This window comes from Perognathus longimembris, chromosome 2 (assembly GCF_023159225.1).
Source record: "Perognathus longimembris pacificus isolate PPM17 chromosome 2, ASM2315922v1, whole genome shotgun sequence".
NCBI lineage: Eukaryota > Metazoa > Chordata > Mammalia > Rodentia > Heteromyidae > Perognathus > Perognathus longimembris.
The window spans coordinates 149,336,896-149,350,476 of NC_063162.1; the positions used below are offsets into that span (position 1 = coordinate 149,336,896).

General features: G+C 48.5%; 1 protein-coding gene and 1 pseudogene across 1 annotated transcript; both read right to left on the bottom strand.

Moving 5' to 3' along the window:
- Nucleotides 1-7,224: 7,224 nt before the first annotated feature.
- Nucleotides 7,225-7,522, bottom strand: LOC125347305 (annotated as a pseudogene).
- Nucleotides 7,523-10,049: 2,527 nt separating this feature from the next.
- Nucleotides 10,050-13,336, bottom strand: LOC125345697 (enhancer of rudimentary homolog). Its single transcript, XM_048337740.1, has 2 exons — nucleotides 13,249-13,336; nucleotides 10,050-10,390 (listed from the first exon to the last, which is right to left on the bottom strand). The coding sequence occupies exons 1-2, from the start codon at nucleotides 13,334-13,336 to the stop codon at nucleotides 10,050-10,052; spliced, it is 429 nt and encodes a 142-aa protein (XP_048193697.1).
- Between the last annotated feature and the right edge of the window lie 245 nt (nucleotides 13,337-13,581).

The window sequence follows — 13,581 nt, forward strand, 5'->3', positions numbered from 1 at the left end:
ATTTGCTCTGGAGAGCCTCAGTCACTCTTCTGTTGTAGCATCTCTCTTTGTTCTGGAATTCCCAAATTCCTTATCTCCTGACCCAACTTTTCATTTATATTTTGGCTCCATATATATCTGAACTTCGGATATTTTGTTTCTTTTTGCTTCGTCTAAGACTGGCGAAATTTTGGTAAAATAACCACTATTTTAGGGGGAACTGTGTATCATCACTACAGGACCTTCAGATAAACTTCAGCATCCATATGAACAAAGGTTCAGGGAATTCATGTGACTGTTCTCAGTTTCAAAGCTAACCAACCAAAACCAAAACCAAATCCAAAAGTGTCAGGCCAACAATAAAATTGACTAGACTTAGCCCACAGGACAGGATAACACTCTTGAAAGAAATAGATCGGTATTTGGGTCTAGCCATTTACTTTCAGATTTGAGAATGGGACTGGAGAGATTCTCTGTTTCTTGAGGCCAAACCACTTTGTTAAAGCTTATTGTTGGGAGCAGGGGACTGGTTGCTCTCACCTGTAATGCTAGCTACTCAGGAGACTGAGCTCAGGACTGCAGTTTAAGGCCAACCTGGACAGGAAAGTCCATGAGGCTCCAACCACCAAGAAAGACACAAGTGGAGCTCTGGCTCAACTGGTAGAGCTTCAGGCTTCAGATAAAATCTAAGGGATAACCCTTAGGCCCAAGTTCAAGCCCCAGGACTGGCACAAAACAAAGAAACAAACAAAGTGAGAAGGAAGTGGATGAAAGGCACTGAAAACAATAAGCTCTTAGGTCTTTGACAGGGCAGTATCTTCCCAGCCTTATGCTTTGGAAGCCCTGGAATCTGAACTCAATCTGCATTTTAGAGCTAGCTTTGCATTTAGGTGAAGAATCATCACCTAAGGCAGACAGGCAGAACAAATCTCGTTTTTATTAATAAATTGCAAATGTAACCAGTGATTTCAAAGGTGAAAAATCTGTTAGCTTTGCCCCAGTTCCCAATCTGTGTCACATGCTTGCTTAAAGCAGCCCCTTGCGTTCTCCCCATCTGCCTTCCTGTGGGTTTGGGCCATTTTTGAGGAAACAGTGGCATCTCTTTCATTCACTCACTGGCTGTGTTGACTGTCCACCTGCCTCAGCTCCAGTCAGCTTCTATCATTGTAAATAGCAGGCTTAGCCTTTCTTAATTTCAGGATCAGGGTTAGGGTCCCTTGGAGCAGGACAGCGTTTTGTGTGCACTCTGACATGGGCAGTGAGTTTGGACTTAGGGCTCTCCCCAATGTGTACTTGCTGGTGGCTGACCAGCTGTGTCTTCAAGCGGAAAGCCTTGTTGCACATAGGACACTGGAAAGGCTTCTCGCCGATGTGAGTCCTGATGTGTTCCACCAGCTGGAAGCGCTTGGCGAATCCCTTGTCGCACTTGCAGGAGAACGGCATCTCCCATTTATGCAGCAGCTGGTATGTCTTCATGTCAGCCCTGACCTGGAAGCTCTTGCTACAGAAGGAACACTACATGTGTCTCTCCTCGCTGTGCCAACCCAGGTGCCTGATGAGATGGGACTGCCGGATGAAGCTCTTGCTGCATTGTCTGCAGGGGAAGGGCTTCTGGGCACTGTGGGTGAACTGGTGGTACTGCAGGGAGCCCTTGTGGCTGAAGCTCTTAGGGCACTGGGGGCACTGGAAGGGGTTCTGGGCACTGTGGGTGAACTGGTGCGCCTGAAAGGAGGCCTTGAGGTGGAAGCTCTTGGAGCACTGTGGGCACTGGAAGAGCTGCTGGGCGCTGTGCGTGAGCTGGTGCTTCCCCAGGGAGGCCTTGCCGCAGAAGCTCTTGGGGCACTGCGGGCACAGGAAAGGCCTCTCCCCGCTGTGCACGCGCAGGTGCTCAGTCAGTCTGCCTTGCTTGATGAAGCTCTTGCCACACTGTCTGCAGGGGAAGGGCTTCTGGGCACTGTGCGTGAGCTGGTGCCTCCCCAGGGTGCCCTTCTGGCAGAAGGTCTTGAGGCACTGCGGGCACTGGAAAGGCCTCTCTCCGCTGTGCAGGCGCAGGTGCTCCTTGAGGTGCCATCGATGGCGGAAGGCAAGGCTGCACTCGCTGCAGGGGAAGGGCCTGGGGTCTCTGTGCTTGTGCTGGTGGGTCCTCAGCTGGGTCTGCAGGCTGAAGCGCGCTTCGCACTGGGTACAGTGGAAGGGCAGCGGATCTTTGGGCTGCTGCCTGGCGCGCCCCAAGTGCGTGGTGCACATGCTGAAGGAGACATTCCATGGCTCCCCTCTCCAGGGGGCCCTGGCCAGGTCGGCTTGCCTGGCGGGTGTCCTCCCAGCCCTATTTGCTGCGTCCTTGCAGTGGCCCTCTGGGTGCTTCCCTAAATGGGTTTCCTTGCCAAATCTCTCTGCACAGGCTGGGTGAGGACGCGGGACACCCTGCCAGGAGGGGAGGCCCAGGGCTCTGTGACTTGGAATTCCCCCTTCTGCCACGGACATGCTAGAGCCATGGGCTGCTGCGCCCTGAGCCAGGGTGTCAGGTCTCATGACCTGACCTGGGATCACAAGGTTGAGGCCTTGCTCAGGCCTGAAGGAAATGTCTTCCCTTCCTCCTAAGAAGGGTGGAGAGGAGCCGTGGCCCTGCAAAGGATCTAATGGAAAATAACATTTAGTCTCTCCGGGTTTAGAGAATACTTTGAGCTTGCTGGCTTCTTGAAATCAAAAGTACACCATTTATCTCCCAGTTTATGGCCTGACTCAAGGTAGCACATAGACTATCCCATCTTAGGTACACACACACTTACTGTCCCAAGGTATGGTGAGCATAAGTTGCTAACACAACACTAGTAACTATCACAGCTATATGTCATGTGTGTATTTTTATTTCCCAAAGACCAGGCAGCAAGAACTGGCTTTATTGCTTTCCCAGAATCCACGGAGAGGGGAGCCATTTCATCACAAAGATAAAAAATGAACTATCTTTTGATCTTTTTCATCTCCCACACCAAAATGACTGCCATTAGCAAGCTAGTACTGTGCCAAGATCACTTAACACTACATTAATTACTTCCATTAACCTCATTTTAAACCTCGGGATTTGAAATATCGACAAGTTCTATCACCAGCCCAGGCTTACTAGAAAAAGCAAGATCAAACTCTAGCTTCAGATCCCACACACCCAAGCACTATGCTTTACTGCCTTTCTCTACAATATACAAGACATCTTGCCTCAGGACAGCCAAACAGGAAGCACAGATTATAAAAGGAAAACTAAGAAAGCTGAACATTTTATCTTAACATCAGGACCCTGGTTTCTTAGTACTCACCACCCAACTGCTTCGGCTCTGTCAATGGACCAAAATGTGCCTCAGCCGAGGAATCCTTCACATTTTCTAGCTTGTGGGATGCCTCCCAGCTCCCAAAGGGCTCTCTCTCATGTTCAATCCAGAGTATTAGCTCCGGTTTAGAAAGATTACCATCTGCACAGAGAAGTCAGACCGTGGAACTTAACCTCCTTTAGCACTACATTTAGAAACAAAAAGTTGTTTGAAATGTTTCTGGGTTCAAGTCCAAGGACTGGCACACATAAATTTTTTTTTCTTGTTGGACATTGCTATTCAGGGCTACTCATGAGCCTGAGATCCTGACTCCATTTTGAAGCCAGTTAAGTAAAAAAGGTGAGAGACTCTATTTCCCAAGTAACCACCTAAGAGCAGACTATGATGTGAAAAGTCCTTGTGAGTTAGTATTTTGAGAAATTGCACTATCAAGTGCCAGCCATCTCCCAGGATCCACACCTTCCTGAAGTGTCAGGCTTCTTACCTAGTGAGACCAGAGTCTCGTAATTGGTTCTCATGACATGCTTGTAGAGCTTCTTCTGCCATGTCTGCAGAAGCTGCCATTCCTGCTTTGAGAAATAAATGGCCACGTCCTCAAAAGTCAGCGGTAACTGCAATATCAGAAACAATGTAGACACAGTTAAGATCGCACCAATCACCTCCCATCTCCCCCTCATCAACTGACTTTTCTTTAGTGTTTTGCCAATTTGTTTGCCAATCCTGGGCTTTGAACTGAGGGCCTGGGGTCTATCCTTGGTCCTCTCTGTGGTCAAAGATATTGCTCTACCACAGCACGATCTCTGGCTTTTCCTGTGTGTCTAATACTGAGGAATTGAACCCAGGGCTTCATGCATGCCAGGCAAGCACACTACCACTAAGCCACATTCCCAGCCCTATTTTATTTAATTAATTATCTTATTTATTTTTGTTCACTATGAAGGTTGAACTCTGGCCTTGGGACTGTCCCTGAGATTTTGCATTCAAAGCTAACACTATACCACTTTGAGCCACCACACAACCTCCAGTTTTCTAGTGCTAATTGGAGATAAAGTGTTGCACTAACTTTTCCACCTGGGCTGGCTTCAAACAACAATCTTCACAAGTCAGCCTCCTTCGTTTTCTTCTTTTTGCCAGTCCTGGGGTTTTAACTCAGGGACTTAGTACTGACTCTGACTTCTTTTTGCTCATGGCTAGCACTTGGCCACTTGAGCCACAGCGCCACTTCTGGCCTTTTCTATATATGTGGTGCTGAGGAATCAAACCCAGTGTTCTATGTATAGGAGTCAAGCACTCTTGCCACTAGGCCATATTCCCAGTCCATCTTGAGAATTCTAGTTCAACGTTGAGGGAAAGAAAATTCCATGAACTATTACACCAGTTAACCACCACAAAGCCAGAAGTGGAGCTTTGGCTTACTTTGTGAAGCAGTACCCTTGGGCAATATAAACCTCAGTGACAGTGCCCAGGCCCTGGGTCCAGGCCCCAGGATTAGCATTTTTGAAAAAACAATCTTACCATTGTTCTATGGTAAAATATTGGGGAAGGCACATTTTGAAGGATGGAAACTTGGAGTCTTTATTAGAGCATTCCCAGTCTGCAGGCAGCCAGTGGTTACAAAGCCTTGTGGCCCACTAATACCCTTAACACTGTCAGGAAACAGGCCAGAGAGCAAAGATAGAACAAAGGCCATAGGAACAAACCAATCTAGCTTCAATGGAGAGCTGACTGGGATGCCATGGTGACCAGAAAAGACACAGGACACAGGCCATGAAGATGGAGAGATGGCATGGCATCCTCCTGCCTGAGCTGATCTGACCCTAGGTTGGTGAAGTCAAGAAACAGGGTCACAAGAAGCTCCAAGTCCTGGGCACCTAACTGACAGGTTCAGCAACCTAGAGGTCAAGAGCCCACCCGTGTCTCGGGATTGGGGAGCACCCAGCACCTGCGGATTAGACTTCCCTTCCTTTAGGACTCCAGGCTCCACGCGCGACTGTCCGGGCCTGCCACCTACAGCCCCCTGACGCACGCCAAGACAGCATCTCAAGACGGCACCACACTGGTTCACAGCCCAGTGGGACCTTTGACCATCGGGTCCCGGGGCGAAGCGGGGACCCCGAGGCTGAGCCGAGACCTGCTCGGGTCCCTCCACGGCCTGCACGCTGTCCTCCCCCGCGGTTCCCGGCGTGGTTTCTGTGGTCATGGTGGCAGCCACGTGCTCCTCCCAGGGTTGAACCCTGTTCTTCCTGCCCCTACCCCGCGGGACCTAGAACATGGTGTCCTGAGGACCCCGGAACCGGTATCCGCACCGGCAGCCCCTTACCAGTGTCAGCTCCGCCATAGTCCACAAGTACCACGGTTTGCTCCGCAGGATCCCCTGGTGAAGAGAGGTTGCACTGGCTCTGCGCTTGCGCGGTGGCGGGCATGCTGGGTGGCAGCCTCGCTGGCGATATCGCCCCCTGCCGGCGGGAGGTGTGGCCTCTTCCCTGGGTCCGCCTCGATGGGGTACCGCTCTGACCCGGGCCGCACCTGGGAGGGATGTGGTCGCTGGGTCTCCTGAGGAGGACGACAGTCACCCGTAAAAAGGCTGCCTGACCCTGGACCTTCATAATAAGGAGAGGCTCTCCTCAGGACGACACCGGGTTTGCTGGGCCCTCCTCCCCGACCTTCATTCCTTCTCCCTGGGTGCGTGAGTAAACAGACCCACGTGATCTAACTCCCCATGCAGATGCCTACTATGGACTGCGAGCTGAGCGCCATCGCGCACGTGCGCCCCTTGCGCGCCTTGAGAGGTTGGGAGCTGAAGGCCGGCGGTGCCCGGGGCTCTCTGGCCTGGTGGGCGCGCATGGAGCGGTGGCCCAGCACTCGCTGCCTGCCGAGCCCCAGCTGGGGAGCCACCGCAGCCTGGACAGCATGGACTGCTCCGGATCCAGCACCACGGCGAGCCCGCGCTCCCCGGCTACCATGGGGGCCTCGTCGGTGCGAGGAAGGCAGGGCCGCGCCGCGCCGCCTGCGGAGTCCACTAGGTGGCGGCGAAGACTCCCGGGACCGGGCCGGGAAGGGCTGCTGGGCCATGGCCGAGGCGACCGCAGCAACGGTAAGAGCGGCGCTCGTGAGGGCTGCGGGGACCCAGGGTCCTTGAGACCCTAGACGAGGGGGCGCGATGAGGTTGGGGTCCAGCGCCCGGCTCGTGCACGAGCCAAGTCTGCCAAACCCAGCCGAGCCCTGTCGCCACCGCGCCCCGAGTCTCCCCCCAATTCCCCGCCCCATCCGGGGTCTCCAGTGTGGGGACGCGGGCTCCCCGGTGCGCAGCCCCCCATCTCCGCCCTTCTGGGGTGACCCCCGCCCAGGTGGGCTGCCCGTCTGTAAGGGCTGCCGGTCTCGCCTCGCTTTACACTCCGGAACCGGGAGGCTATGGCCAGGGTTGTCTTCTTTCTTGCCTATGTGCCATAGGAATTCCTGTTACACCAGCTGGTTGTTTCAAAGTATGCTCAATGGTAAAGCATACTGTTATTTTCTTGGGAAGATCTAGTTCACAAATCATTTAATTTTTTTTGATTATTGCAAGTGTTTATTTAAAAAAAGATAACTATAAAAATGTACATGACCGAACTCGAACAAATAATGTTGAGTGAGACAAGCCTAGAACACAGAAAACAAAGGGGCATGATCTCCCTGATATATGACTGTTAACAAAGGGGGATGGAGAGACAGTAGAGACCAAGTCTGTGAACACTGTATATGTGCTTGATACATTGTATATTGCATATGGGTCTACCTGACCTAGACAAGGGATGGAAAAACAGGTTGTAAGATATCACAAGAAATGTACACACTGCCCTACTATGTAACTGCACCCTCTTTGCACAACACCTTGTAAAAAAAATTTTATGTTCAATTAATAATAAAAAAATTAAAAAAAATGTACATGACCAAATTGTATACAGGTAAGTAGTCTTTTGGAGAGGGGATGCAGATTTTTCTGATTAGCTGTCATTAAACTCGTTCCAAGGCTTCTAACATGATGATGCTATTTCCTCGTATAACCACCATTCCAATATTGTTCTGTTGCCCACTAGTAGCTATCTCCACACATTCATCTATCACCAGATTCATAAATGGGTCAAATCCATGCAATATTCCTCGGACATGTCTGCCACCATTTAATTTCAAAGATAGCTTCTTATAAATATTTTTAGCGTGGGAGGGTGCGCTTTGCTCATGATTCCTACTCAGTGGGCTCAGAGATCTCACAAATCATTTATTATAGACTAAAGTTAACCAGCCTGAAAATTTCCATTGTTAATTCTAATCTGCCCTTTTGAGTGGCAGTCTAAGATCAAGCAAGTTTGTTTTGCATTTGGTTTTAGAACCCTCCAATACTGACAATATTTGTGAGTGTTTGAGATGTTCTCTGTAGACTTAGCATCCTCAGCTTGTTCTGTTATTACTGAATGGTATGGTTGTGTTACACTGGGTGGGGGATGGGGTCAGAGCATCTATAAGGGATTTGTCAGCGGGTTCTGATACAGTGAAACTTGTAAAGAAGCCTTGTGCACCTTTGCATTTTCCAGAGAGAGAAAGCAACAGCAACCTAAGCCAGTGAGCCTTAGAGCAGAGGAAACATGCCAGAATGGTGCTTAAAAAGCCAGTTTTACTCATTCGCTATCTTTCTGAATCCACTCCTGAACCACCAATAAAATTCATTAGCATTTGACGCCAATGAACCCCAGAATGAGTCTGGTTACATTCTCTCAGCCGGACAGCTCCATGGCTTGAAGTGAAGGTTCCTTGTAACACTCTATGTCTTGTACCATCTTGCCATTGCACACAGACTTTGGGATGGGACACCAAGTGCCTTACTGCAGCCTCTCCCTCTCCCCACCCACCCAGCAGCAAATGAGGCTCATCTGCAAAAGGCAGCCATCTCCCTGTGGACGGTGGTGGCTGTCGTGCAGGCCATAGAGAGGAAGGTGGAGGTCCACAGCTGGCGACTCGTGCATCTAGAAGGCAGGGCAGGGACAGCAGAGAAGAAGCTAGCCAGCTGTGAAAAGACAGTGTCTGAGCTTGGCAGCCAGCTGGAGGGCAAGTGGGCCGTGCTGGGGACCCTGCTGCAGGAGTACGGGCTGCTGCAGCAGCGCCTGAACAACCTGGAGAACTTGCTGCGAAACAGAAACTTCTGGATCCTGCAGCTGCCCACAGGTGCTAAAGGGGATATACCAAAGGTGATATTTCCCTTGTAGGTATAAAATGGTCCTACTTGACCTAACAGTAAGACCTTTCACACTTGACCTTACAGTAAGAGGAAATCTTGGTCAGTAAATTTCTTTGGTATTTTTTTGTTTCTCTTTGGAATCTCTTTAGATGTCTTAGGCTGACAGAACCATGAGGATGCTTTGTATTTATCTGTGTGGGAAGCACTGTAGTGCATGTTTACAATCCTCCGGTAGGAAGACTTCTCGAACCAGAGGTAGTGATCTGGGAGATGGGTTCTTTTCTTCTCTGTCTCTCCCATGCTTTCTCCTACCTTATCTATGAGTCACTTCTATCTTTTTTAACCTGTCTGCTAGAATCTTGGTGAGGTGAGGAAGCTAAATTCAGTATCATTGAAATCAGTTCATTTGAATGTGCTGGCTATTCTGGTAAAAAGGTAGAGTTTCATGTAAGGTTGGGTTGGATGTTTGTGTGTCTCTTGAGTTGATGTAGGTGTTGTCCTTTATGGGACATGCATGCTGGGAGGCTAGGACCCTGTTCTCCATCTGAAAAACAAAAGGAAACAGACCTCATTCTAAACATGGCAGACAACCTAGAAACACTAATTTCCAAACAAGTCTTTATTCATTTGTTCAACAAACATCTCTTGGTTTGTTTGTTCTTTTGTTTTGTTTTGGCCAGTCCTGGTCCTTGGACTCAGGGCCTGAGCACTGTCCCTGGCTTCTTTTTGCTCAAGGCTAGCACTCTGCCACTTGAGCCACAGTGCCCCTTCTGGTCTTTTTCTATATATGTGGTTTTGGGGAATTGAACCAGGGCTTCATGTATAGGAGGCAAGCACTCTTGCCACTAGGCCATGTCCCCAGCCCTCAACATTCATCTCTTGAGCACTTAGTATCTGCTTGACCTACCTTCTGAAGACACAGTGGTGAGCAGTTCACCATTAAGTTCTCCAACAGTTTATATTTTGCTGGGGGAAGAAAAAAGAGGACATATGCAAGTACATTTAATACAGGATGAGTCAGTGCAATACATTTCTTAGGGCTGCCCTGGGATTCTATATCTTAATTTATCAAACACAACTATCACCAACAAGACCATGCTACTCCTGTCTAGGTAACACATGTGTTGTTTTTTTTGAAAATATAACTAAAGGACATTTATTTTCTTTGCACTAAGACTTTATCTGAGTACGTAACTAAATTGTTTCCACCCCACCCCATCTTGAAGGATTAGTATTTGAATGTTATAAAGTAGATAGGAACTCTTTGAAGGACAGGAACCAACATTAACTGACAATGAGCAACTTCCATATCTAAATCATCATAAAAATGTTTAAGTACAAAAAGAAAAGAAAAGACAAAGATACAATGAGGGCTTTCAATTGAAAAGATCCCCTCATTTTGTCTAATATATTCGGTCTTGGCTAGAATGTAACAAAATGGAAACAGCATCACTGCAATACAAACTCCCACTATAGCACATTGTGCACACCTGTGTTCCAAGCCCTCCACCTGTGCCCTAATGCTTCCAACTCAATTATTTCCCAGCCTGTTGGGCCTGCCAATGAAGGAGCATGTAGATCTTTTCTTTGATCCAGTATTTGTTATAAGGCTGGTATGTCTGGGTATCAGCTCGGTAAACAAGGCAGCTGAGATTTGCCAGATCATCGATAAAATCAAACAACTGTCTGATATCATACATGCTGGAGGGGCTGTTGGGATTCATTCTCATCAGATGTTCTTTACAAACACCTTCCATATATTCATTCACAGATTCATAGTCAGCATAAGTTCTGCCTTCTGGCTTCTTGGTAGGCTGTACCAGCAAAGTGGTGTGAGATATCCATGCCAAATGCTTTGCTGCTGCTTCTGCCAACACTGCTGCCCACACATGTGTTATTTTGTATCATACTGAAAATAATTGTGCCCTCAAGTCTGGCTTGTTCTAGCACTCTCCTCTTTATCAACATCCCACTATCCTATGGCACATCTGTTCTATATGGAGACTGCTGCTTTCAAGTCCCCAAGCTGGTGGGTGATACTTGCACTCTCCTTTACTGATCGTTTATCTCTGCCTTGGATAATGTTTTGACATTCTTTTGTTAACATACCCAGTAACTTGAATGCAACTTTGCCTGTCCTTTTCTGATCCTCCTTCCTGGGCATTTGGCCCTGGCCCCTAAATTCCAGTCCTGCCTGTGGGATCTCCTGCAGTATCACAACCTGTAGATTTGAGCACCACCAATCCAGATTCCCTGTTGCTATGCTGTGGCTGCCTATTGAGACACGCCCACCTGCTCCTGCCATCTGGGAGTACTGACTCTTTATGGACTTCTGACATCCTGGGCATGAGGGTTGCTTCTCCATATCACTTTCTCAGAAAACGCATGGAACGTTAAGAGTTGGCAGAATATTCTGACTCATTATAAAATTTATGTCATTCAATTATGCTTTATTTTTACCATGGAAAGGCTCATCAGGTTGGGAATTCAAACCGGACACTGGGAAAACATTCCTTAAACCATTGTCATAGGCTGAAGTGTCTTTGAAACTATAACTTTTTTAGTCCCTCTGTTGGTTAGGTTTTTTATTTTTTGAAGATGATATTGTTATCTCAATATCTGAGGAAACCATCTTTAAAAATTGAGGGATTTGCAGTGTGAGAATGTGAATCCAATTTGGTCAGATTCCAAAATCTTATCTATTTTCCATTGTGTTGTGCTGCCTACCTCGTTACTATGTTCTCCAAACAAATGACACCAATGGCGTCAAGGAAATTATTCTTCACACTGCTGAATCATGGGTATACTCAAGGGAGAGAACTGGAGAAAGCATTTCCCAAACTTCCAAACCTCAGTCCACTGGAGAGCTCTTTGGAGGGAGAAGCTTTTCTATTTTTGCTAAGCTCGGACATATCTAGGCCATATTCCTAGCCCTTCCTGAGCTGGCTTTGAACTGAGAGCCTCAGATCTCAGCCTCCTGAGCTACTAGGATTGCAGGCATTAATGAGCAAGGTGCTAGTAACTCATGCTTATAATCCTAACTACTCAGGAGGCTGAGATCTGTGGATTGAAGTTGGAAGCAAAAACCATCTACAAAAAAATTATACACACACACATGCCAATCCTAGGGACTAGACTCAGGGCCTGAGCACTGTCCCTGGCTTGTTTTTGCTCAAGGCTATCACTTTACCATTTGAGCATCCGCTAAGGATTTTTTCCAGAGTATGTGGTGCTGAGGAATGAAACCCAGGGCTTCATGCACTCTATCACTAGGCCATGTTCCCAGCCCTAGAGGATAGGAAGAGGGGAAAGTGTGACATTGAGTTTAATACAGTTACATAGCTCTTGTTGACTGTATTGTTTTATTCCTCTTTTCTTGTTGGTCATGGGCTTTGAACTCTGGGCCTGGCTGCTGTCTCTGAGCTCTTCAGCTCAAGGCTAGTTAGTGCTCTACTTGAGCTACAGTGCCACTTCCCAAATTGTTTTTTTATTTGTTTACTTGTTTTTGTTGCCAGTCCTGGGGTTTGGACTCAGGGCCTGAGCACTGTCCCTGGCTTCTCTTTGCTGAAGGCTAGCACTCTAGCACTGAGCCACAGCGCCACTTCTGGCTTTTATCTATATATGTGGTGCTGGGGAATCGAACCCAGGGCTTCATGTATACGAGGTGAGCACTCTACCACTAGGCCAGATTCCCAGCCCCCCAAATTGTTTTTTAGTAAACAAATCCAAGAGACTTTCAGCTCCCATTAACCAGCAAAAAGAAGTACAATTGTACTCAAGTAATGGAGCTCCATCCTGGAGAGAAATATTTAAGTAAGCCACAAAACCTTGAATTCAAGTCCCAGTAGGGAGTGAGGGTAGTGGGTTTATGCACAGATTCTGCATTTCAAGTGCTCAATGAGCACCTGGACCTAGTGCCTGTGGTTGTAAATGGGGGACTTTTCTCTTATGGAGGGGTTGGGAGTTGATGGCTGTGTGGTAGCATACATCTGCAATTCTAGCACTTTGGAGGAGGCGGTCAGCCTGGCCTACAAAAAACAATCTTAACATTGTTATATGGTAAAATACAGGGGAAGGCACATTTTGAAGGATCTAAACTTGGAGTCTTTATTAGAGCATTCGCAGTCTGCAGGCAGCCAGTGGTTACAAAGCCTTGTGGCCCACTAATACCCTTAACACTGTCAGGAAACAGGCCAGAGAGCAAAGATAGAACAAAAGCCATACGAACAAACCAATCTAGCTTCAATGGAGAGCTGACTGGGACGCCATGGTGACCAGAAAAGACACAGGACACAGGCCATGAAGATGGAGACATGGCATGGTATCCTGCCTGAGCTGCTCTGACCCTAAGTAGGTCAAGTCAAGGGCAGGGTCACAGGAAGCTCCCAGTTCCACGCACTTGAATGACAGGTTCAGTAATCTAGAGGCCAAGAGCCCACCCCGTTCTAGGGATTGGGGAGCACCCAGCACCTGGGGACGGGAAATCTGACCTCCACACCACGAAATAAATGATTACACACTAAAAATTGTCAGGAAATCAGCTACTCGATTTCACCCAAACACCATATAAGGAATCAGTTTGTCATCCAAGCAGGTGTTGCTATCTGCTTCAACCGTGCCACACAATCCACATGTGACTATCTGAGCCGGCCACACTCTGACACTTGAGACCCACCAGGACAGCATCCCAAGAGGGGCAACATACTGGTTCTGCAGACCAGTGGGTCCTCTGACCTCCAGGTGTGGGGGCGAAGCCGGGACCTGTTGGCTGAGTCCTGAAATGCTCGGGGCCTGCCAGGGCCCACACGCTCTCCTCCCCCATGGTACCTGGTGTGGTTTCCAGCTGTGGCCACGGTGGCAGCCACCCGCTCCTCCCAGGGTCGAACCCCGGTCCTCGGGTCCCTACCCCAAGGGAACTAGAACACCACATCCAGAGGACCCCAGAACCCGGTATCCGCACCGGCAGCACCTTCCCAGAGTCAGCTTGGCCATGGCTGCGTGTGCCACGTTCGGCTCTACCACAACCCACTCTTATACGGTTCAGAGAGCTGCTGAAGGAGAGTGGTA

Coding starts and splice junctions, on each gene's coding strand:
- LOC125345697 (XM_048337740.1), bottom strand. CDS start 13,336: ATGGGGGAGGAGAGCGTGTGGGCCCTGGCAGGCCCCGAGCATTTCAGG. Junction 10,391..13,248: donor CTTCGCCCCCACACCTGGAG/GTCAGAGGACCC, acceptor TGTGGGCAGCAG/TGTTGGCAGAAGCAGCAGCA.